We start from the raw sequence: 22,440 nt of genomic DNA, 5'->3' as shown, positions 1-22,440 counted from the left end.
TCTAATGATTGGTGAGCTGCAATATATTACATTTTTTGGTTTTGGGTTTAACACCGCTTTAAAGTTTAGTGTTTCTCAATGAATGCTTGATTCAAAACAATATCCTGCTTAACAATTGAACTATTATTCTTGTTTAACTTCTGCACTAATGAAGATACATTAATAAAATAGGATGATAAGTAATAAGTACATAAACGCATTTACGTCAGTGAATGAGGAAATCCTATTTGTAAATGTTTACCCAGTGATCCAACAGGTGCATACTTTAGTAAGCATTAATCCTCATTGAAAGCATAAAGGCAATTTACAGGTGGGCATGGAAATTTTAATTCAGAACTCCAGTTTAAAAAAAATAAACAAACCAGCAGTAGGAAAAAATGTAAAATCTGTTCCAAGTTGTAAGTTTTTCTTCCTTAAACCGTATTACTCACTTTCAGTCTAGTACTGTCCCCTGCAGCATGTGCAATTTTTGTATAAACAAAAATGTGTATCTTTTATCACATATGTGTTTTGTATAATCAAGGTAGCCTATAATAGTTTGACCCCCTTCCCCCCTTTGGGGGTTTAGAGGTTATTCTTTGTGCTATATATCTTAGGGATGATGACTGCACCCAAGTACCATACTCTAATAACTCTCCTATGGCTTAGATAATGAAGCTCCCAGAAGGGTGTGTTCATGATAGCTCGGGATAACAGAAAGTAGGCCAAATGACTCTGGACATCAATGAAATAGTAAGGGAACCTGCAAACTATAGGGCAGAAGGATGAGGACAGAGAAGGATGCGAAGGGCAGCATGGGCGGAGTGGGAGTGAGAATTGCTTTGCAGGTTTTTTATTTATTTTTTAATAGAAAAGGGGGGATGAGCAATTTAAGGAAAAAATTTAAAAGCTGGAGATGATCAGGGTTAATGCAATAAAGCAGTAATGTCACTTTTTTGGGCCTTGTGGCCACTTTAATATGACTTGCACTAAATTCATAAAAGCCTTGCGCAAGTTTCGGTACAGTTACAGTTCAGCACTTTTCAAATCTCTCATTTTGTCAGTGACAGATTCTAAAAGAATTAGGCTGCTTTCACACTGAAGTGCTTTACAGGCGCTATAGCGCTAAAAATAGTGCCTGCATAGCGCCTGTAAAGAGCCTCTCCGAAGCCCCAGCAAAGCGCCACTGCAGCGGCGCTTGGCGGACACTTTTAACCCTTTTTCGGCCATTAGCGGGGGTTAAAAGCACCCCACTAGCGGCCGAAAAGGGCCGCAAAAACGACGGCGCTATTCGAAAAAATGGCGGCGCTTACCGCAGACACCCGCCAACGCCTCAGTGTGAAAGTAGCCTTACTGCTAGATAAGCAAACTGGGGGTTATTAAGACAAACTCAAAGTTGGTGTACAGGGGAAGGGGAGTGTTATGTGTCCATTAGTTTATTAATACTGTATATGTAAATGTATTTTATATTTAATTCATTGGTTGCTAGAACAAAGGCGGCCCACATCCTAGCAACCAATGATGCAGCCACACTGAACTGAGTGAGCGGAGCCTAATGGGAAACTTTGAGAGACTAGTTCTTTATTGGATCCACTTTGTCTGTGATTGACAGCGAATGGCAGTGGGCAGATTCAATAGCACCTATTCAGTCCAATGGTGGCTTTGGAATTCGGTGGACCTGTTGGGGAACTAGTCTCTCAGAGTTCCCCATGAGGATTTGCCTACTTGATAACTCAAATTCACAGCTGCTGTGGCTATTGGGTGGGCGAAGCCTGATAGAGATATCTAAATCTGGTTACCCATCAGGTCAGCCTTGCCTGTGATTGACAGTGCATGGCAGCGGGAGGATATGAAAACCACTTTTGGACTGAATAACAGGTACAGATACGCCCATTACATGTGCTGTTAATCAAAAATAAAGGGAACTAATCTCTCAGTTTCCCATCAGGCTCTACCCACCTCTAGAACAAAACTCCTCAGCCATAAGCCTTTCAGTGTGATGGGCATAATGGCCGGGGAGGGAGTGCGCCTGGATAGGAATGTCCATTATGGACAATCCAACCTCACTGTTGGCGCAGAGAGTTTCGTGTATCTGTCTCCCCCCAGTATATCTTCTTTTGGGTGAGCTGACCATTTAATCACAGATGGTCTGTGTGATGTGCAGAACCACAGGGGATCATGATACAACTACATTACCTTATCAATGATTCATTCTCAACAGGACACCAGGAATATATCTCACAGGTGGAATGAGTACTGTTCAGTGATATACATCGTCCTGTTTTCACACCTGTCAGACAAGATTTCCCTAGGTTTAAAAAGAATCTTGAAAGCCAGCTGCTAACATTTTTCAGCATCATAATTTCTTGTACAGTGGCCATGTTTAGTATAACAGATGCTACATATCTTTTCTACGATTTAAGCAAAATTTGAATGATAACATATGGAATGCTCAAAAGTCACATTTTTTTTGTAAGCCACCCAACTGTAACACATGAGAGTTGAAAAGAGATCCAAGTTGATCATAGGTCCACAAGTGCTTCTAAAGTCTTCAGGTATACAACAGGGTATCAAAGAGGCCAACCAGGGCCCTATAATAGCAAGTGAAACATACATTGCTAATGCTAATGATAATAAGGTGATTATTGGATTTCCAATTGTGTAAAAACATATGCTTACAAAAATGTAATTCGTACTTCTACAGCACAAAGATTAATTTCACATTATGTTGGAAAATCTCTACACAACTGTTTCCTTTGCCATAGAGAACTAAGAATAAATCCCCATCTGTGCAATGATTTTCCATCCTGCTTACAAAAAGAGGATGTTTTGTGCATTTATGAACACATTGCTAAAAGCAAACCTAAACGTGAAAATCTTTCTTATGCCTTTACACTAAACTCACTATGCCAACCTATGATGGGCACCGGTGCCTCTTTAAAACTTTGTGAAAAGGTATATGAAAAAAAAAAACATACTGAATATTATCATTACATGTATTAACCGCATACATTTATCAGGAAAATTTGCAATAATGGTCCTTCAACGAGCTTCTTGCCTGGTTAGGATGGAATTACAAAAGGGGACAAAATAAGGATAATAACAGTTGCTTCAGCTAAGTGGAGTGCTATTAAAAGCTGATACCTGCTGTATATGTTATATTGAAGAGAAAACCCAGATGTGGGTTCCCCAGAAGAAGGCTGCCTTACAACTCCATAAATGAAGACTTACATAGACCATGGCTATATTTGTGGTTGCCTGGTTTATTTATATCAAACTATTACCATTTCCATTTACCACATGTTCTCCTGGCGTACAGTCCAAGTCTTCACCACATCTACCATCTACAATCAATGGGCTCTGTAAGAAAAAACATGTGTGCATTCCAGTTTGTAATTTACTTAATTGTTAAGGCTCATCATCTACAGTTGCCCATGCTAGTAACAAAATTTTACAGTGAGTACAACAAATATACAAAAGTCTGTATAAGGGATATGACTGTTCTACTTTCCTAAAACCTTAGCCGCAGTGGGGGATCTAGCCAGGCAGTCAACCACAACTCCATTGGAATTTGGACATCTGGGTTTCCCACAGGTAATGAATGCACTGATGCATCTGCCTGTTTTCCCTGCTGTGGCTTCCCTTTCAGCTCCTACTGCTGGTCACCCTCCACCTGTTGTTGCACTGAGCACTTTGGGAAATGGGAATGAGCACTGACCTGGCTATTTAAGGAGAGCTCACTCCACACTGTAGTTCTCCATCATAGAATTTGTTAGCTTGTGGGTTTCACTGGTTTTCTGTTTCTCAGAACCTTTGTTGTTGACCTCCGTTTCCATCAGCTTGTTTAAAATCTGCCTGCCACTGGCTATATTTATGAAATATAAAATGTCAAAGGGTAACAAGGGATCCAACAGTCTTATTCCAGGAATGGAGGTGTATTCTGTGAGCTTTACTTCTCTCTTAAGTTTGTGGAAGCACCCAAGCACCAATACAGCTAAACAGCTATAGGTAGGGAGCTGTACCACAGTGTTTACAGATACTAAGCTAGTGCATAAATGATACAACATACACACAAAGTTTGGCTTTTATCAGAAAAGAAAAAAAAAGTGCTAGGCTCCTTGTACGTAGGGCCCTCTTGGAGCAGTTTGTTCATTCTGGCATCCGGGAGGGGCAAGTGAAGCGTCCCGCCCTCTGCAGACAGCCTGACAAAATATCTGGATAGGGCTGAACTCTGCACCAAGTGGTCTTCTGTATTCCGGACCTTCATCCCTAAACACACAGGGCCCCAAACATGGGTACCACTCAGTACAGCGTTCAGCCCTGTCCAGCCGAAACCTGCCATAGGCTTTGATAGGCTGTCTGAAGCAGGGCTGTATGCTGCACCTGTCTCCCTTGGGTACACTAAGGGCCCATTCACATTAAGAATGATGTGCGGTTCATTTGCCATTCACATGAAGTTCTGTGCTGTGCGATTTCAGCCCCTTTCATTTTGAATGGGCTGAAATTGTACCAAACCAAAAGTAGTGCTGAAATGGGCTGAACTTGCTCCAAACCAAAAGTAGTGCATTCACTACTTTTTGAAACGCACGGCAACTTTTGTACCATGCGATCCAGTGCAGGCAAATGCACTGCATTTGTGACCTGCATTTGGGGTGTCATTAACTTTGAACTGACCCCTGCAGCAGATTGCAAGGGCAGTACTATTGGGTTAGGGTTGGTGTCACCTGGTGCAGTAAAATATGGTGTGTCCCCCCCCCCGATCACTGAGCAAGCTGGGGCACTGAGCAGGCTAGCGCATTAGCAATGCTCTGTCCTGCCACTGCTGAGTGACAGAAGGAGCAGGACAGAGCAGTAGACACTGGGTAGGCTAGTGCATTGGGCTCCCTTCTGTCAAGCCTGCCACAGTGCTCTGTAGGGCGCTGGGCAGGCTAGTTCCGGGATGGCAGTGCACGATCACAATGCGCACCCCAAACCGGCCCCTGTAAATGTTGGGGTTTATAAAAAACAAAAACTCTGCGCTTACTCAGTTAGGATAGCAGCTTACACAACAAAAAAGGAAATTTGTAAAGAGGACAGATGTATATATAGTGTAGCGCTACTAATAATGACCGTATATACAGTTGCAATATTACATACAGCATAAACAATGAAGACAGATAGATGTATATGTCACAAGCTTTGCATGACACCAAGTGTGGAACACCTTAGCAGATATCTGTTTAAATATGGAACAAGTTTTAAAGAGAAAATTTATATAGTCCCCAATTGTGAATACAATAATTCCGTTCACCATGTGCGTAGCTGGTAAGACAGTGGACAGATATCGTGGATCCCCCACGTAGAAGGCAGTGCAGGCTTACCAGATAAGTTGGACTCATGCAAACATATGTTTAATGAGTCAATAAGGCTTATATTACCAACAGGCAATAGAGTAGAGTAATTCAGCCAAACGATGTGGTCCGGATTGCATCAAAGACTTTAAAAGGGACTCTCCAACGTGTAACTTGATCTCGGTGAAATAGCCCATAAAGAAAGAAAGGGGCCACATAGCATAATAACGTTTGGTATAACCAATTTGTTAAAAGGTAAAACACTTACATTTTCCAAGATAAAAAAGCGCTTATAATAAAATTGTGGCAGGCAGTGGAGTCTCCCGACGCGTTTCGTCTAATCAGACTTCATCTGGGGTACCCTACCACTGCTGCCATGCTCCTATATAAAGGTACTGTGACCCCCCATAATGAGAATCCAGCTCGTATCCATTAATTGAATGCACTTCCGGGTATTGCCAAAATGGCGGCTCCGCGTATTGTGGTTTATGCCAGTATGCCAATTCATGCACTGTCACGGATGAGGGTGACACCATCACAGTCGGATATCACTTCCTTCTTAATGGTGTCACCCAGGCCTGGACTGGGACAAAAAATAGACCCAGGCATTTTAGACTGAGCAGCTCAGTGGAATCCCCCAAGTGTAAATCCCTCCCAGTGTAATTCTCCCAGTGCAAATCCTCCCAGTGTAACAGTGTAATTCCCCCTCCCCCATGTAAATCCTCCCAGCTTCATCTCCCATAGTGTAAATTCCCCCAGTATAAATCCCCCCACCATTGTACCCCCACGCCTAAATCCCCGCACCATTGTACTCCCGCAGCTAAATCCCTGCACCATTGTACTCCCGCGCGTAAATCCTCGCACCATTGTACTCCCGCGCGTAAATCCCCGCACCATTGTACTCCCGCGCGTAAATCCCCGCACCATTGTACTCCCGCGCGTAAATCCTCGCACCATTGTACTCCCGCGCGTAAATCCCCGCACCATTGTACTCCCGCGCGTAAATCCCCGCACCATTGTACTCTCACGCGTAAATCCCCACAGTGTAAAACTCCCGCAGTGTATTCCCCCCTGTGTAAATACCCTCCAGTGTAATCCCCTCAATGTAACCCCCATGTGTATTCCCCCTATGTAACTCCCCCCCGTGTAGTCCCCCTATGTAACCCCCTGTGTAGTCCCCCTATGTAACCCACCCTGTGTAATCCCCCTAATGTAACCCCCCTGTGTAATCCCCCTAATGTAACACCCCCGTGTAATCCCCCTAAAGTAATTCCCCTAATGTAACCCCCCCCGTGTATATCTGCCCATTGTGACTATATAGTGTATATCTCTCCCCTCCCCACATTTACAGACCTTAGAACAGCGTGGCTCTGTCTACATGGATGTCCCTCCTCCTGTTGTGGATGTACTGTCAGTGTCATCTCTCCCTGCCTGCCTATCACAATAAAAGGTGATTGCAGTGCCGGTTCCCGGAAGACATGGGGGCGCTGGGCACTGGGCTAGTCTGAGCACTGAGCTGTCTGCCTATGCCTTCTTTCTCCTCCTCCCTCCCTGTCCACCACGTAGTCACAGCAGAGATACCGGAGTGCGCAGGGGAAGGAGGAAGAGGAGAGAGCCACGGCGCTCCTCTCAATCCAGCGATGTGCCGGGTGTCACCCCTCTGGCGGGTGTCACCCGGGTGCGGCCCGCTCCCCCCTAGTAACGCCACTGCTCTCCTGCACTGCATTCTAGTGTGTTTGGGTCCTAAAAGGCTAGGAGGGACACACTGCTCCTAGACAACCCTGTGTTCAATTCAACTTCATATTTATTTTAAAGCTATAATTTAGTTAAAACACTAACTTTATTTAATGTGTAATGTGCACTTTATTATATTTGTATTTCTGTATATTAAAATTGACCTTCACATAATAAACTTGTTCTGCACAGTGTGTCCTTTTACAAGTGTTATATGATATGTGAGCTCTGTCTGCTGGAAGGAACAGGTCCAGTAATGAAGACAAATAATGAAGACAGTAAGGGAGTGCAGTCTTACCTCTGGACATAAACCTAGCACTTGTCGCAGTGTAGCAATAAAGTTTGTCACCACGAACAGGACATTTTCTCCCTGCAATAAATAAAAAAACCTTAAACATTTGGATAAACTGTAGAGTTTTATTGCATTCTGGTTATTTTATTGTTAGCAGAAGGTGACGTGGGCCCTGTGTGTAAAATTATACTCACTAGGCAAATCTAAGGGAGTAATCCATCTTGGTGAAGGACCTTTGATACATTTTCCTTTGATTGCATAGTTGCCTCTTCTAGATTAAGGTCCTAACTCTCCCTTGCTGATTGCATAGTTTCCTCTTCTAAAATTAGGTCTTGACCCTACTAACTTTAGCAGGGAATCCTTTACCTGATAATCTGGCAACAGCAGGGGGATTGCAGGAGGAACTTCATAATGCTGAATCATTACTACAAAGCTGGAAAAATAATTCTACAGAGTGAGCATGTAGGCCGGTGCTATGGGTGCTGAGCAGCGTCTGTGCCACTCTATCATGTTAACACAGCAAAAGAGTGAGGCAGCAATAATCTTAGATTGCTAAATAATTTTCTTGTTTCAGAGATAAACAAAGCATTCATATGACCACTGTTACATACTATTAGCCCAGAGTTCTCCCAGGATTTGGACGGCCACTTTGTGCTTCAGAGGGATACATGGATCCCCTTCTGCGGTCGTGTGGTGAGCCCTACAGTGTGAGCAAAGTAGGCATGGCCAGAGACCCACTTTTTTAAGGGAGAGACAGGTTTACCCTAGTTTTCAGTGGAGAGTGCACAGTTTAGGGTAGGGTTGCCACCTCATCCCTTTAAACCTGACCACATATGAATTACACAGGTTCTAATGCTAATTTAATGCAGATAAGGCAGTGAGTTTAATTACCACCTTAATCAGCCACAGAACCTGTGTAATTACTATGTGTTCGGGTTTAAAGGGATGAGGTGGCAACCTTAGTTTAGGGATATTCCTGAGACCTCCTGCCTGTACCCCATGTTGGGGAAAAAAGGAACTTTGCTGTGTTATTCAGCACACCGATTGTAGAATACAGCATCCCTCTTAGTACGTCACATTAATCAGCTACAAGGAAGCAAGCCTCTGGCAACCTATTACATGTACGCACTGCATTTCTACTGCACTACAGGAACTGCTTTATGTTTAATGCGGATAAGTGCTTTGTAGAAAAAGTTGATTTTGGAAGAAAGTTAATGTTTTTTCCAAAGCTGATTACTTGGCACAGAATTTTTTTTAAAGAAAAGCTTGTGTGACCTGATCCCTCTCCAACAAAACCCTGCTCCCAAGAAACTATCAAAACCATGAAGAATTTTGAGTGAAGATTTTTTTTTTTTTTTTTTACTCCTTTATTTTTATGATTTTTACAAAAACATATACCACTGATCAAGAGGCACCTCGAACCGTATACATACTATTATAACATCTTTACAATGTTGTGTATAAATTCACACTTAAATAACCTTCATTACATTATTATACACCCTTCGTATTTACTTCCTTTAAAAAGGGAAAAAAGAACATTTGGAAGACATACAACTACTACCAATACCTCAACTCCCTCTCCTCTGTGGTTCTCTAACCTTTTGTGACCCCTCTATCCTTTTATAACCCCTCCCTCCCTTCTCCTCTCTCATAATCTCCCTTATGATAAAGTGCAAACTGTCCCTTCCATACACCGTGTCTATTTAAATAACAGATATATTATGTGTTCTTATTTCTCTCTTCTCACTCTTATTTTCCACTTCCCTTCGTCCTCTCCACTACCCCCTTATTTTCCCAGTAATATCCACCTAGTCTTTGAGTATGATCTCCTCTCCCTAATTATTCCCTTTAAGGGGGACATCCCATTTTATTTAACCAGGGCTTCCACATCATTAAGAATTTGTCCATGTTCCTCCGTCTAACAAATGCCACTTTTTCCCTCCATACTGTAGCATCCATCACTTTGGTCCATTCTTCTGATGTCGGGGGTCTCACTGATTGCCAGTTCTGAGCTATTATCTTTCGAGCTTGGAATAAACATCTTATTACTGCAATTTTACTATTTTTGGGCACGTATTTTCCTCTATTTTCCCCAACAGACATATAGCACCATTCAGGTCCATCTTAAGCCCAAAGGTACGATTAATATCGTCCAATATCGCTGTCAGATCCCCTATTCCTTGACACCTTGGGCATTTGTCGTCAGCTCTATATCTGTACCGAAAAAGCTTCTTTGGCATGTAGTAAACTCTATGTAGCAAAAATAATTGTGATATTTTCTGTGAAGGGGAGACTGACACATGGGAGCTCAGGTCCAATATCCTTCTCCACTGTTCTCCTGTTATTTTTTCCCCCAGGTCCTCTTCCCATCCCTTCTTATTTTTAGCCAGTTCCAGCATGAGCGGGGGAACAAACCACCTGTGAGAAGCAGGGAAGAGGAGACGCGCCAGGAGGCGGAGCTGCAGTTGTCAGAAGACAGCACGAGTGCTCCTGTCATGGAGGGCAGTGCAAATAGACATGGAGGGCAGAAAAGACGGGCCCCAGCTCCTCCTACAGCGCAGACTGGATAGAAAGGTAATAGAGGCACGTGGAGTGAGACAGAGGGTGGCGCTGCCGCCTACTCCTCCGGTGGTTGCAGCCGGAATGTGCTGTGATCAGTCAGCATGAAGATTTCCCAGGCTCAGCCCCATCATTGCAGGAAGCCTTATCCGGCTGGGGAAGGCAAGATGCTGCAGCAGCTTCCAGGCATAGTGGTGCACCCTGTATTGGAACATAGCAACTGGGAGTTCTGGTGAGTGTCTGTTCTGTCAGATTTGGTCGGTTCTCTTACCAAGACTGTACAATCCATTTCTACTATTAACCCTGTCAATGCTGTCAGTGTGCTTGGTAATGTAGCAGTTGCTCCTCATGCAGGGGCAGCTCCTAGTGTACTGAGTAAGTCAGCTGTTCAGCTGCAGGTTCCAGAGGTATGTTTTAAGGAAGCTTTACCTTGTGAAGTTTCTTCTCTAGGCTTTTATCTGTCAGCTGCTTTAAAAGAAAAGATATGGAAAAGGGAGTTTGTAGATGTGCTGTCCCTGCTGCAGACAGACGTAGGCCAATCCCCGCTCTTTTTTTAATTGGCTGCAAGGGTTCTGTATTTTCACTGGTGTGATGGCCGAAAGGCATCCAGAGTTATGTGGCGGCCTTTTTCAACATGACGATCATGTTCTAGAGGCATATAAGAATTTTGGGGGTTTCGGTGGTTTCATTATCACAAATCTTTTCGTCAGACGTTGAGCATCCACCCATCTTTGCGTTCAGGAATGAAAGATGTGGGGTTGTGGTTAAATTTGATTTTGCCACAAAAAAACATGGGGACTAGAGTGCCAGCAGGGAATCAGACAGCAACTAGGTTGATTAGATTAGGTGGGGTAGACTGAAAGTGGTATTAATATGTTCAAGCCTTATAATTACTGAGTCTTTTGTTATTCTGAAGAAATCCCTGTGTGTTTCTCTGTGCCTCTGTTCTGAGTAGGTCTAATGGGAGTGGTGGTCAGAACAGAGGCACATAGAAACACACATCTAATCTAACCAACCTTCACTCTAGTACCAACTTTCATCCTGGCATTACTAGACCTGAAGGCTTATGGTATTATTAAAGAGAATGGTGCTGACATGATGATGTCTAGACCACCATCTGTGTCTCTGGGAACCACCCACTCATGGAGAAATAACCCAGCTCATCATGTGACCATCCAGAAGACATCAGAAAAAGACTCCCCTTAAGGAAACCAAATTTATTTTGTATAGGGGTTTTCAGCTTCTGTTTGCCCCGTGGACTACCTATAATATGCCAGCAGTGAGGACGTAAATGTTTCAATATATAATATATGTTACATCATAAAAGAGCATTCCCTTGTGTTTTTCTATGTTGCACCTGCTGAGCTGAGCCGTTCCAGGAGGGATCTTTGGTAACCTTGGGAGAGTGTCCAATTTTTCCAATACCCTGGGAGAGATATCAGGCTTATCTAATTCTTAATTGCAGTGAGTGCATCACCAAAGGGGTGTTCACGAGGTGGATTGGTGAAGGTATTCAGGAAAGGAACCTTTGTTGTTTAAACCCCTGATGCGATACGGCACAGTACACTGATTTAAGGACTTTTGCATGGACTTTGACGTGGCTCACTTTTTTTGTGTGCGATGTGTATAGCCCAGTCAATGTTTTTTTATTGCACTGAATATTTCTAGATATTCTGGTAGCGCTGTTAATGCTGAGGTTTTTTTATCTATGCATATTTTTTTAATATTTGTAAAGCTCATGAAACAAATTTCAGTTTCTAATAAATGGTTTAGTTATGATGTATTCCTGAACATAAATTCATTTTAAATATATCTTTACCTTAAATAAAGTCTTGGTTAAATCACCAAGTAGATACATGGTATAACAAATTGGTCCATGTCTTGTTAAAATAAATTTTAGCTTGTAAGGTCTGTTGTCTGAAAGAGGTCACGTGTCAAATCAACACCTGGTTGTCCTCACATTCTGCTGAGCCACTGAAAAGCTATTTACAAAGCAGTTACTAAGTTTTGATACATTGGTATTCTTGAATCAAGAGCTTGTGGTTATGTTCTCATCATTGATATGATCCATATTATTGAAATGTTGACATATATGCTTTTTTATCACCAATTATAATTTGATATTTTTTTGCACTGAATTTTTAGTAAATAAATATATATATTTTTGCACACCGTTGTATTCCTTTCGTCTTCAGGTTAGCGCACAAAACAAATTTCAGTTATTTATTGATTTGTGGAAATAAGTAGGAATCTCCTTCATTTTAGATCCTTGCTAATTTGCATAAATATAGAAATGTTTAATATTTCAGTATAAACATTCTGATAATTACGTATACTTGTGTATTCTTGTGTATTCTATGTTTTTGTAGCCTTAAACAAAAAGCTTCACACAGTCTTCCTGCTCTTTGGTGACACTTTATTGATGAGCTGTAATTTTCACATAGCTGTGTATGTAAGAAATAAAGAATAAAGCGCTAACACAAATAAACACAAACATGACAAAAGATAATAACAATATAATTAATAATGTCAATAAACATGCATAATAGTCCCTACACCATATGGAACATATCTTCTGTGCTGATTAATATTCTTCACATAGTGCGACACCATTCATCACCACCTCATTAAAAAATGTGCACTCGCCGCCAATCCAGTGACCTCTAAATCAATAAAGGTTGACAAGTGCTGTATGATATACAATGGTATCATCCAAATTGGTGACACCACTTTTCAATAGTTCTTCTGAGATGATAAACTTTCCTCCATTATCTCTCCAGGAACACCACACTGCAAGTAAAGTGAGTGAAGGCAATACTTCTAACCTGCATTTTTCAGCAACTCAAAGTACAACAGCCATTGGATCAGCATGACAGCCACAGAACGAATATATCCACTGGAGGTCAGCCTCCATACATCATCACTAGTTTCTTTAAAGCAATATTACGTCCAAAAGCAAAAATGTAATATATTGCAGCTTGCCAATCTTTAAATGTGGTGACTGCATTAGTTTTCTTTTTTAGCTTTTTTCCCTCCCTTTTTTCACTTGGTGATCTGGCCAGTAACACACTAAAGCCTGGTATACACTAGTAGTTTCTTTTCTGTTTAACCCAGCAGGGCTGAATGAAAAAAAAAAAACTGACAGCTTGGGAGGAGCCGCTATAGTAACTATGCAATGTTAGTACAGCGATCTCCCCTGTTGCGCTATTGTGTTTTGACGCCTGCCCACTCCGGTCAGTGCTTTCAGCCATTGGCTGGCTGTGTAAAATTGGTACATGATGGTACTTAGTATTAGATAGTTATACACACACACTCTTTCTCAGGTCTAAAGCAATACCTGGGGAAAAAAAGGAAAGTTTGCCTTTTAAGTGTAAGGTTGGTACAATAAAAAGGTATCATTGCATATCACATTACTGTATTGTATTTTTTAATCTTATTTATATATTTTATTTTTTGTTTTGTTTTTTCAGTGGTATGATTTTAGTGGTAAAAATTATTAATGCCCCCCCCCCCCAGTTTTGACTGTGGAGCCTTTGTGCCCCCCCCCCCCCCATATATTGTTCCTTGAGTCGCCACTGTCTGCAGTATAAAGTTGTGGACAGGCACAAGTCAGGAGATAGATACAAAAAAATGTCAAAAGCTTTATCAATGCCTAGAAGCACAGTGAAGTCTAAGATTAAGAAGTGGAAGGTATTTGGTACAACACAGACTCTCCTTGGATGAGGACGTCGCTCCCAACTAGATGAAAGAGCCAAGAAGAAACTTGTCAGAGAGACTACCAAGAGGCCTACAGCAACTCTGAAACAGATGTGGCTTGTATGGGAGGGATAATTATATAGAAAATACCACGCTATAAACAAATTAAGTGAAATAAAAAAATTTTGAAATATTTCTTAAGTCATAAAAATAATAAAAGAAAGTGAAAACTACCAACCAAAAGCAGCTGCTAGAAGTGGGATACACACACAAATAGATGGAATGGTTAGTAGCAGCGCTAAACCTAAATGAACTACTAATGACAGTGACACCAGTGCTTCAAAAATGAACAATATTGATTACATAAAATACATGGGTTATAAAAAATATAAGTCCATCTATATATAAACAAGTAGTGCTCAAAATCGAAATTTAAATCAAAATTTAAATATAAAAGCAAAGCAGCCGGCCGGCTAATGCAGACACCCGTCGCACGAATGGCACACGTGAGACGTCAGCACGTCAGCTCCTCCCAAATCGCGTTTCGTCATACGATGACGTCGTCTGGGGCACGTTCGTGGGACGGGTGTCTGCATTAGCCGGCCGGCTGCTTTGCTTTTATATTCCCTTGACATTTGTAAGTGTTATTCTATTTTTTAAATAAATGTTGACTATCAGTATTACGCTATGGTGAACTTTTTTATTTTGGGGAACATCTGAATGGTACCTAATCTGCCTACCCATTTGATCCGTGATTGGTGAGATTGGCGAGTTCTGTGCTGTATGTTGACCACCTCCTTAGTGCTTGGATATCGCTCTCTCGATTTCCTCCTGGATAAAGGCCCTGGCCGGGTAACAGGTCACAGGCTTATAGAGCTTGCCTTTCGGTAAGCGAGCACTCTGTGTGGTGTCATCACTGTGGTTGCGGTGGAGGAGTTATTTAATCAATTGAAGTTTATCCACATTTGGCTAGCGATTTTGTGCACTACTTGTTTATATATAGATGGACTTATATTTTTTTTAACCCATGTATTTTATGTAATCAATATTGTTCATTTTTGAAGCACTGGTGTCACTGTCATTAGTAGTTCATTTAGGTTTAGCGCTGCTACTAACCATTCCATTCTTGTATGGGAGGGATGCAAGAAAAAAGCCACTCCTCAAGAAAGGCCACTTGCAGTCATGACTGAGCTTTGCCAAAAAGCACTTTGAAGATTCTGAGGCCACAGGGAAAAAGTTGTTATGGTCAGATGAGGCTAAAATTGAATTATTTGACCTCAACACCAAATGATATTTCTGGCAGAAATCCAATTTAGCCTACCATCCAAATAACATAATTCCTACATTAAAGCGTTTGTAACCCCAAAAAATAATGGATCCTGTTCCTTTAAAGCATGCTATACAACACATTGCTTGTGCAGTGTAATTTGGCCCCTTCTATCACCTGAAATACCTGGCTGATCCTGCCTAGTGCTGCCCTCCCTTCTATAAACTTACTACGATTTATCATGGTTATAATGGTATGGTCATCTGATATCGTGGTCAGTTTACGTGCCTCTGTCATCCGCAGCTCTCCTTTGTCCTCCCCCCCTCTGCCTGTCAGCTAGTGACAGTGCCCGCCCCTCCGCTCCTGCTGCTGAAATAACTGTGTAATGTACACACAATCTCCTCTGTTAGAAAACATCCTATGCTTCAGTGTATGATTTTTGAAAAAATATGCACATTTATTATTTCAGAGCGCTGCTCGGCGCTCACGTGACTCGTTGCTCTCCTCCCAGCGGGGGATTCTCGACCCCTTCCACTGTAGCTGCCAGATCAGGAGAGGGAGCAGCGAGCAGTAACGTGAGCGGCACTATGAAATAAGTTAGAAATGGGCATATTTCTTTACAAAGAACATACACTGGAGCATAGGACGTTTTTCTAACAGAGGGGATTGCATGTACTTTACAAAGTGGCTTTACAACCACTTTAAAAAAGGAGGTGGTAATTTCCTGTAATGGGAGTGTTTCTCTGCAGCAGGGACTGGAGCACTTGTCAGGATAGAAGGAATAAAGGAAGGGGTAAAAAAAAAAAAAAATCAAATTTTTTAGGAAAATCTGCTGCCCTCTGCCAGAAAGTTGTCAATGGGAAGAAGGTTTACCTTCCAACATGACAATGACCCAAAGCACACAGCAAAAATGACCACACAGTGGTTGGAGAAAAAAGTGAATGTCCTTGCATGGCTTTGTCAGGGCCCTGACTTAAACCCCATTGAAAATCTGTGGAATGACTAGATGTACACAGTTAGAGACATATCCCAACAGACTAAAGGCTGTAATTAAAGCAAAAGGTGGTTTAACTAAATACTGACACAAGGGGGTGATTCTTTTTCCAACTCACTGATCATCCGTGCCCTGATTACAGGAAAGCCCCAGCAGTGCCCATCAGTGCCAGCAATCCATGCCCATCAGTGACACCAATCATTGCCCATTAGTGATCCCAGTCAGTGCAGCCTTTCAGTGCCCATCAGTGCCTGCTCATCAGTGCCGCCCATCAATGCCCATCAGTGCCTCCCATCAGTATCCATTAGCGTCGCCCATCAGTGCTGTCTATCCGTGCCGCTTATCAATGCCCACCAGTGCCGCCCATCAGTGCTGCCTATCAGTGCCCACCAGTGCCACCTATCAGTGCCCACCAGTGCCACCTATAAGTGCCCACCAGCGCTGCCTACCAGTGCCCATCAGTGTGGCATATTAGTGTCTCCTCATCAGTGCCACCCAATAAGTGCCTATAAGTGCCACCTTATAAGTGCCCATCAGTGCAGGCTATCAGTGCCCATCAGTGCACATCAGTGAAAGAGAAAAATTACTTATTTACAAAATTTACTGACAGAAACTAAGAAAAACATTTTTTTCCCCCAATTTTTGTTTTTTTTCTATTTTTAGTAAAAAATAAAAAACCCAGCAGTGAATAAATACCACCAAAAGAAAGCTCTATTTGTGGGAAGAAATTTTTTAAAAATTAATTTGGGTACAGTGTTGCATGACCGCACAATTGTCATTCAAAGTGCGACAGCGCTGAAAGCTGAAAAATGGCCTGGGCAGGAAGGGGGTGAAAGTGCCCAGTATTGAAGTGGTTAAAGGGGGATGATTCTTTTCTATACCCACTGTAGTTTCACCCAGCTGTGCTTATTCTGAAATCATAAACAGGTACTATATAATAAACTCACCATAGCGCAAAACATGTTTGAGTTCAGCTTTTCATCTTATTAAGAGTTCTTGGGCACTCCTGCTTCTTATAACAGGTTAATATTAAAGTGTTAGCAAGCATACATTATATATACAATGAATCCCAGCAAATGGTTATATTTACTTAAAACAGAATGGATTGTTTAAAAAACAATCATATCGAAGATTGTTTTTCTGAGTTTTACTTGTGTTTGGAATGCCCATCAAATGCAAGTCAGCAAAATCTCACAGGACAGTTCAGAGGCTGTGCCTGACCTGCTCTGCGTTATTCATGTATTTCTTTGGATGCAGCATTCCCTGTTGAGGTGGATTGAAACAGAGCCTTTTATTGTCAAACACTCCTTTTTCCATTTAAACTCAGCTGCATGCAATCAAATTGAAAAGCAGATTTGATTAAAGAAAAGCAGCATTTGACAAGAACATCTGTTCATATGAACAGGTAGTACTGGTAATAAATGTACGCCATCCAAAGGGCACTTGAGGTTATGTGATTTAACAATGGCTTTCATAAAGGAGTACATGTCTTAATAAAGTTGAAAAAGCACTGCTATAAGTAAGTCCAAACTAACAAAGTCAGTATTGTGAGCTGATTGAATGTTATAATAAAAAGTCTTACCTGAGAAGGCTTTACAAAGTCTGCCACGTCCCACAGCCTATGGTGATATTCCTGCAGATCTTTAGTAACTGAAGATCCTTTGAGTTTTGTTATTACTGAAGAATGAGGATCAGAATCACTTTCCTGATATCCCTTCTTTACAATAAACACCCACCTGTTCAATAAATGCAGTCTATTAGGATCTATTTATTGTATTAAATAATTATCAGTGTACATATTTACTAAGGCTTTGTTCACACTTGTTGCATTGCAGGAACACACGCACATTTTTGGGCTTTCCTGCAATGCACAAAAACGCACTGCTCTTTTACAGACACGTGACAGTGATATGAATTCTTAATGGCACCCTATGCCTCTTGCTAATGCATACATTCAAGCATGCCAAAATGCAACATGCCACAAGTACCATGCATTTTTCTGCGGCATGCCATTTTGAAAATGGTGAGGGCTCATTTTTGAGCGTTTCTCGTGCATGGGGCAAACCACTGAAATAATCAGCTGCCCTAAACGTGATGCACAGGAATGCAGGGAAACCTCTGTGGTATAAATGGAGCCTGATCAAAAATTGTAGGTGATAGAAACTCCTGGTCTAAATAAAGGACAGACATTGCCTGTTGGTGAAGTGACAAAAGTATTTTGGCTAAGATGGCTAAGTAGGGGTGCCACACTGTCATTCGGGCCTTAGGGCAGGAATGGCTAGCTGTATAGTATCCCAGCTGGTATGATGGGGGCTCCGAAGGCTAATACCGACTGGAACAGAAACTGGGGTGTCCACAGGCAGTTGGGGCACAGGAGTAATTCCCCCCAGGAAAACTAGATGGACCCAGTTCCTCCTGGTTTGAATGGATCTACCCTGTCTAGCCATGGGCTGGGAAGGCAGAGAGTCCGTGGTATCTGTGCCCCCTGGGAGTGGTTGGCCCAGGGGTACCCTTGGTAACACTTGGGTGTGGGACCCCACTGTGTGAACAGACACATGGTCACAGCAATAAATACTTTTTTTGCACTACGCCTCTATGGGTTAGGCCTTTTGGCTAGATTCAGGAAATTTTTGCTACCAGGCCTCAGGGCCTAGCCAGTGCACATTGCACGGTCACTATTTATTTTATTTATTTTCTCCTCACATTTGTCAGAGGGGATAACACAATAGCGCTTTTATTTCACTGGATGAAGGGTGTGAGTCCTTGGGCTTTCCTGAAGTCTAGGGGGAGGATGTGTGGCCATTAGGATCCTTCCTCTCCTGAACTGGGAGGTCTCTCTTCGGGAGAGCCCCTCGACCTAGTACTCACTGGTCGGCTTCGAATAGCCATGAGGAGAGGGGTCTACCTGGCCTTCTGGCTAAGTGGACCAAGTTCGTAACCTTGTCCCTGTCAGGAGCCTTGCACCCTGTAGGTTCAAGGTAAGGTCCTACCTCTTCGGGGCGTGGACAAATGCACACCCTTAAAGCGGAGTTCCACCCATTTAAAAGTCAGCAGCTACAAAAAGTGTAGCTGCTGACTTTTAATAATCGGACACTTACCTGTCCCACCGTCCAGTGATGCGGGTGCACGAAGCCCTGCTCCTCTCCCCCTCCTCTCTGTGGCGCTGGTATTCTAACTGTGAGCGCCCGGCTGTACCTTCACAGCCGGGCACGAACTGTGCATGTGCGAGCCGCGCTGCGCGCTCTAAATGGCCGGGCAATCTTCTGGGACCTGTGATGTGTCACAGAAGATTGCAGGAAGGGAGGGGGAGAGGTGATCTTCCTTCCGGCGCCACTGCGCCAGGGGAGGAAGTGGGAGCTGGGTACCTATAAAAACAGGGTACCCTCCAGGGTACTTGAAAACATTAAACTAGAGCTGTGCGGAGTGCAGCTGCAACCATTCACTACCTGAATTACACGTTACATTGTACAGATATCAGCATTGAGCAAATCATGATAATGGCCAATCACTTGTGTTGCAGCACATCCAAAACACAGATGTGAATCACTTGTGCGTTGCACTGCATTGAAAGATACGCTGCATGCTTAGTTTCAGTACTTGGGCATTTACTGCACAATGAACGCACATAGTGCTACCACAGAACACTGGTCTAACTGGCTCTAACCTAAGTGTTAGCTTCTCCTTTGTGCAGATACTTCTTCCTCCCCCAATTTGCATGCTGCAGGCAATTCAGTGACCAAGTTGTACTGCTAAGATGCAGTGGATAAAAGTGTGGTCACCCACCTGGCTGTGCTGGCTGTCAGGGATAAATAAATCAGCTATTTGTCTGGAGTTCAGTTTTAATTTGTTTTGATCAGTGAGTCACTTGCATTTAATCAGCCACAGTGCCTGCAGTCATATACTGTATGTCTAATAGGAGAGATGAGTTGGCAGGTCTGCTGTTTACACATATGTGTATGATTGTGTTAAAATGGAACAAAAGTTCTGCTGTTATTCACTGCGAGCAGGCAGGCTCTTTATTCATGCAATGTCTCTTCTGCAATAAGATGCACCCAACTGCCTGCCCGCAGCGTTCCCCAGCATGTAAAATGAGCTGCACATGCACAGCTCAGCTTACAGAGTAGCCCCATTCCCTTTGTGCCAGAATGACTATCTTCTGTGCATGCACAGGAGTGATATCATCCCACACTGGCCAATGAAATGGCTGAAAAACTGGCACACAAAATAAGGTGCTGGCGCCAAAAAGGGGCAAGAACCGTTGGCAGAAAAGTGAGTGTAGCTCCGTTTAGATCTGCTTTAAAGCGGAACTAAACCCATTGATTTAACTGTTTCCCAAAACTGTTGCATTCAAGGCATGCCATGAATAACTTTTACAGTTGCCTCTGCTCTCAACTGAACTGCCATGCCATCAAATGGCTGGTGTCATAATTAATCACATGTGCAACACCATGGCAACTGCAGATCAAACAGAGCCTAAGATGGCAGCTTCCTGGGCTGTAAAGGATAGGAGGGTTTAGTTCCACTTTAGGTGCATCTATCAGGTTAATGCACATGTACTAGGCCCCAAATATAATGTTTCCTTACATTTTTTCAAGCATAATCAAAGTGCAGGTTACAGGTTTCCCTGTAAGTATCACCATTAACACAACAACGCTTTTACAAAAGCGCAATGTGCAGCACAGTAGAAAAACCCATCATGGCGCAATTTTGCCATGTTACCCAGTATGGGGACAGAAAGGTGACCTAAAATCATGGCTTTTACTGCCCAATCCAGCAATTTGATTTACTATACAGCATCCTCTGAAGACTATACTAGCATTTTTCATGAAGTGTTAAAAATGACACATTATCACCTTGCTTGCTGTCTATTTATCACATTTTATCTAGCTAACCATTTTATCAACATCATCATCATTGTAGCCCATTGCCTTCAATGAAATTATCTTATATCCTCTAGCTGATTGTGCTAAAAATCAAATCAAACTCACCCAATAATATAACATAAAATGCCCAGATGAAGCAGGCGATGAACTACTCCAACCTTCCTGTTCTTTGTCAGCACGTATTTCTCTGTCTTGTAATCTAGGATGGGTGGAAAAGATTTTATACAGGCTGCTTCCATTACTGCTCCATGCGCAGAATGACTCTGCTGTTATCTTGCTCTTTACCAGGTTAAAGGGACAGATCTGCTGTTTCTGTGTTCACCATAAGCATATAGAATGCATAATATCATTCCAAGGATGCACAGCCATATCACTGAGATTGTGCCAAGTATTACGGTGATAACAAAATCATCAAATGTTATTTTAAACTCTGTGCACTGTAAATCAGGATATTATAGTCCATTCAATCAATGGACAGAGAAGCTAGTGGAAGCAAGCATTATTATCACTGGTACACCAAGAAGTCATTATAATGAAACCTGCAATCCGGTTGTAGGCAACTGTAGTGCAGGGCAGCCTAGCTGGCTGCAAGAGGTAGTGGGTTAGCAAGTGTATATACTCACTTTCCAGCCTATTTGATATGTTTATGTGTACATATATTCACAGCAGAAAGGCACGTTGTTTCACTCCAAGCATGGAGGCACAGATACACAGCACAGTCACTTCTGATGTAAGCGGTAATTGTATTTGTCAGCACTATAGGCACTTTCCACTGACTAACACAATATAATATAACCCAAGTACACGATGCGTATCTGTAGAGGCTGCTATTCACACACAAATAAAAAACGAATATGGTTGCGCTCTATACCCTTAACCCTATAAACGTGATAAGAAGAAGAAGCCATTATAATAAAACCTGCAACCCGGTTGTAGGCAGCTGTAGTGCAGGGCAGCCTAGCTGGCTGCAAGAGGTAGTGGGTTAGCAAGTGTATATACTCACTTTCCAGCCTATTTGATATGTTTATGTGTACATATGTTCAGAGCTGTCTCTCCTCTATCATTGTCTCCAGCACCATTTTAGAGAAGCCTGCTGTCCTGATAGGACAGCAAATCTTGGTAGATTTGGTCGGCCATTTTTGGGTGGATACTTTATATAAGAAAGCCCAGCCACGTTTAGTCCAGTTCACGTGTGTGCATAGACAGGTGGAGAACCCTCTTGTCAGGGAGAGTTAGGAGAAGATAGGGAGAGTGTTCCGGCTTGTGAGGGATAGCTCAGGATTCCTACAGAGTCCTGCATCAGCAATCCTGGTCGGATAAAAGACTCCCCATTGCGGATAATAAAACCGGTGCCCTCGCTGTGAGGGCGGGACAAGCGGATCAGATGCCTATATCCATCTGCTGAAAGAATACCGTTGTTACCAGGTAACGTGTGTGAATAGCATAAAAGAGAAAAAAACTGTGCTGGAAAAAACCTTACAAATAAGCTGCAACACAAAGTGGAATACACACATATACAAATAAAAAACTAATATGGTTGCACTCTATACCCTTAACCCTAGAAACGTGATAATCAGTATATGATAACTTGAATAGCTTAAAAAAAGTCCTACAAATAAATTAGTATAACTCTATAGTTGTTCAGTGACGCTAAGTAGAGATTCCAATGACAGTCAGTTAGACTTCCAATCGACCAATCTCTA

The 22,440-nt window shown here is 42.4% G+C and overlaps 1 protein-coding gene across 3 annotated transcripts in view; it reads right to left on the bottom strand.

The window, feature by feature from the left end:
• Nucleotides 1-21,180, bottom strand: part of P2RX6 (purinergic receptor P2X 6) — a 76,732-nt gene extending 55,552 nt beyond the window's left edge. For 2 of the 3 annotated variants that reach the window (XM_073625330.1, XM_073625338.1), the window contains exons 1-5: nt 20,843-21,177; nt 17,437-17,590; nt 7,342-7,413; nt 3,264-3,339; nt 2,176-2,269 (exon numbers count right to left, since the gene is read on the bottom strand). In XM_073625330.1, the coding sequence (XP_073481431.1) occupies nt 2,176-2,269; nt 3,264-3,339; nt 7,342-7,413; nt 17,437-17,590; nt 20,843-20,976 (530 nt within the window). In that variant the 5' untranslated portion in view covers nt 20,977-21,177. Of the gene's footprint in view, nt 1-2,175; nt 2,270-3,263; nt 3,340-7,341; nt 7,414-17,436; nt 17,591-20,842 lie in introns of all 3 variants that reach the window. The other variant, XM_073625345.1, reaches the window with a different exon arrangement.
• Nucleotides 21,181-22,440: the final 1,260 nt, after the last annotated feature.

This window comes from Aquarana catesbeiana, linkage group LG01 (assembly GCF_042186555.1).
Source record: "Aquarana catesbeiana isolate 2022-GZ linkage group LG01, ASM4218655v1, whole genome shotgun sequence".
Taxonomy (NCBI): Eukaryota; Metazoa; Chordata; class Amphibia; order Anura; family Ranidae; genus Aquarana; species Aquarana catesbeiana.
Note: the sequence above shows the minus strand (reverse complement) of the source record. Positions and strands in the feature narration are given on the sequence as shown.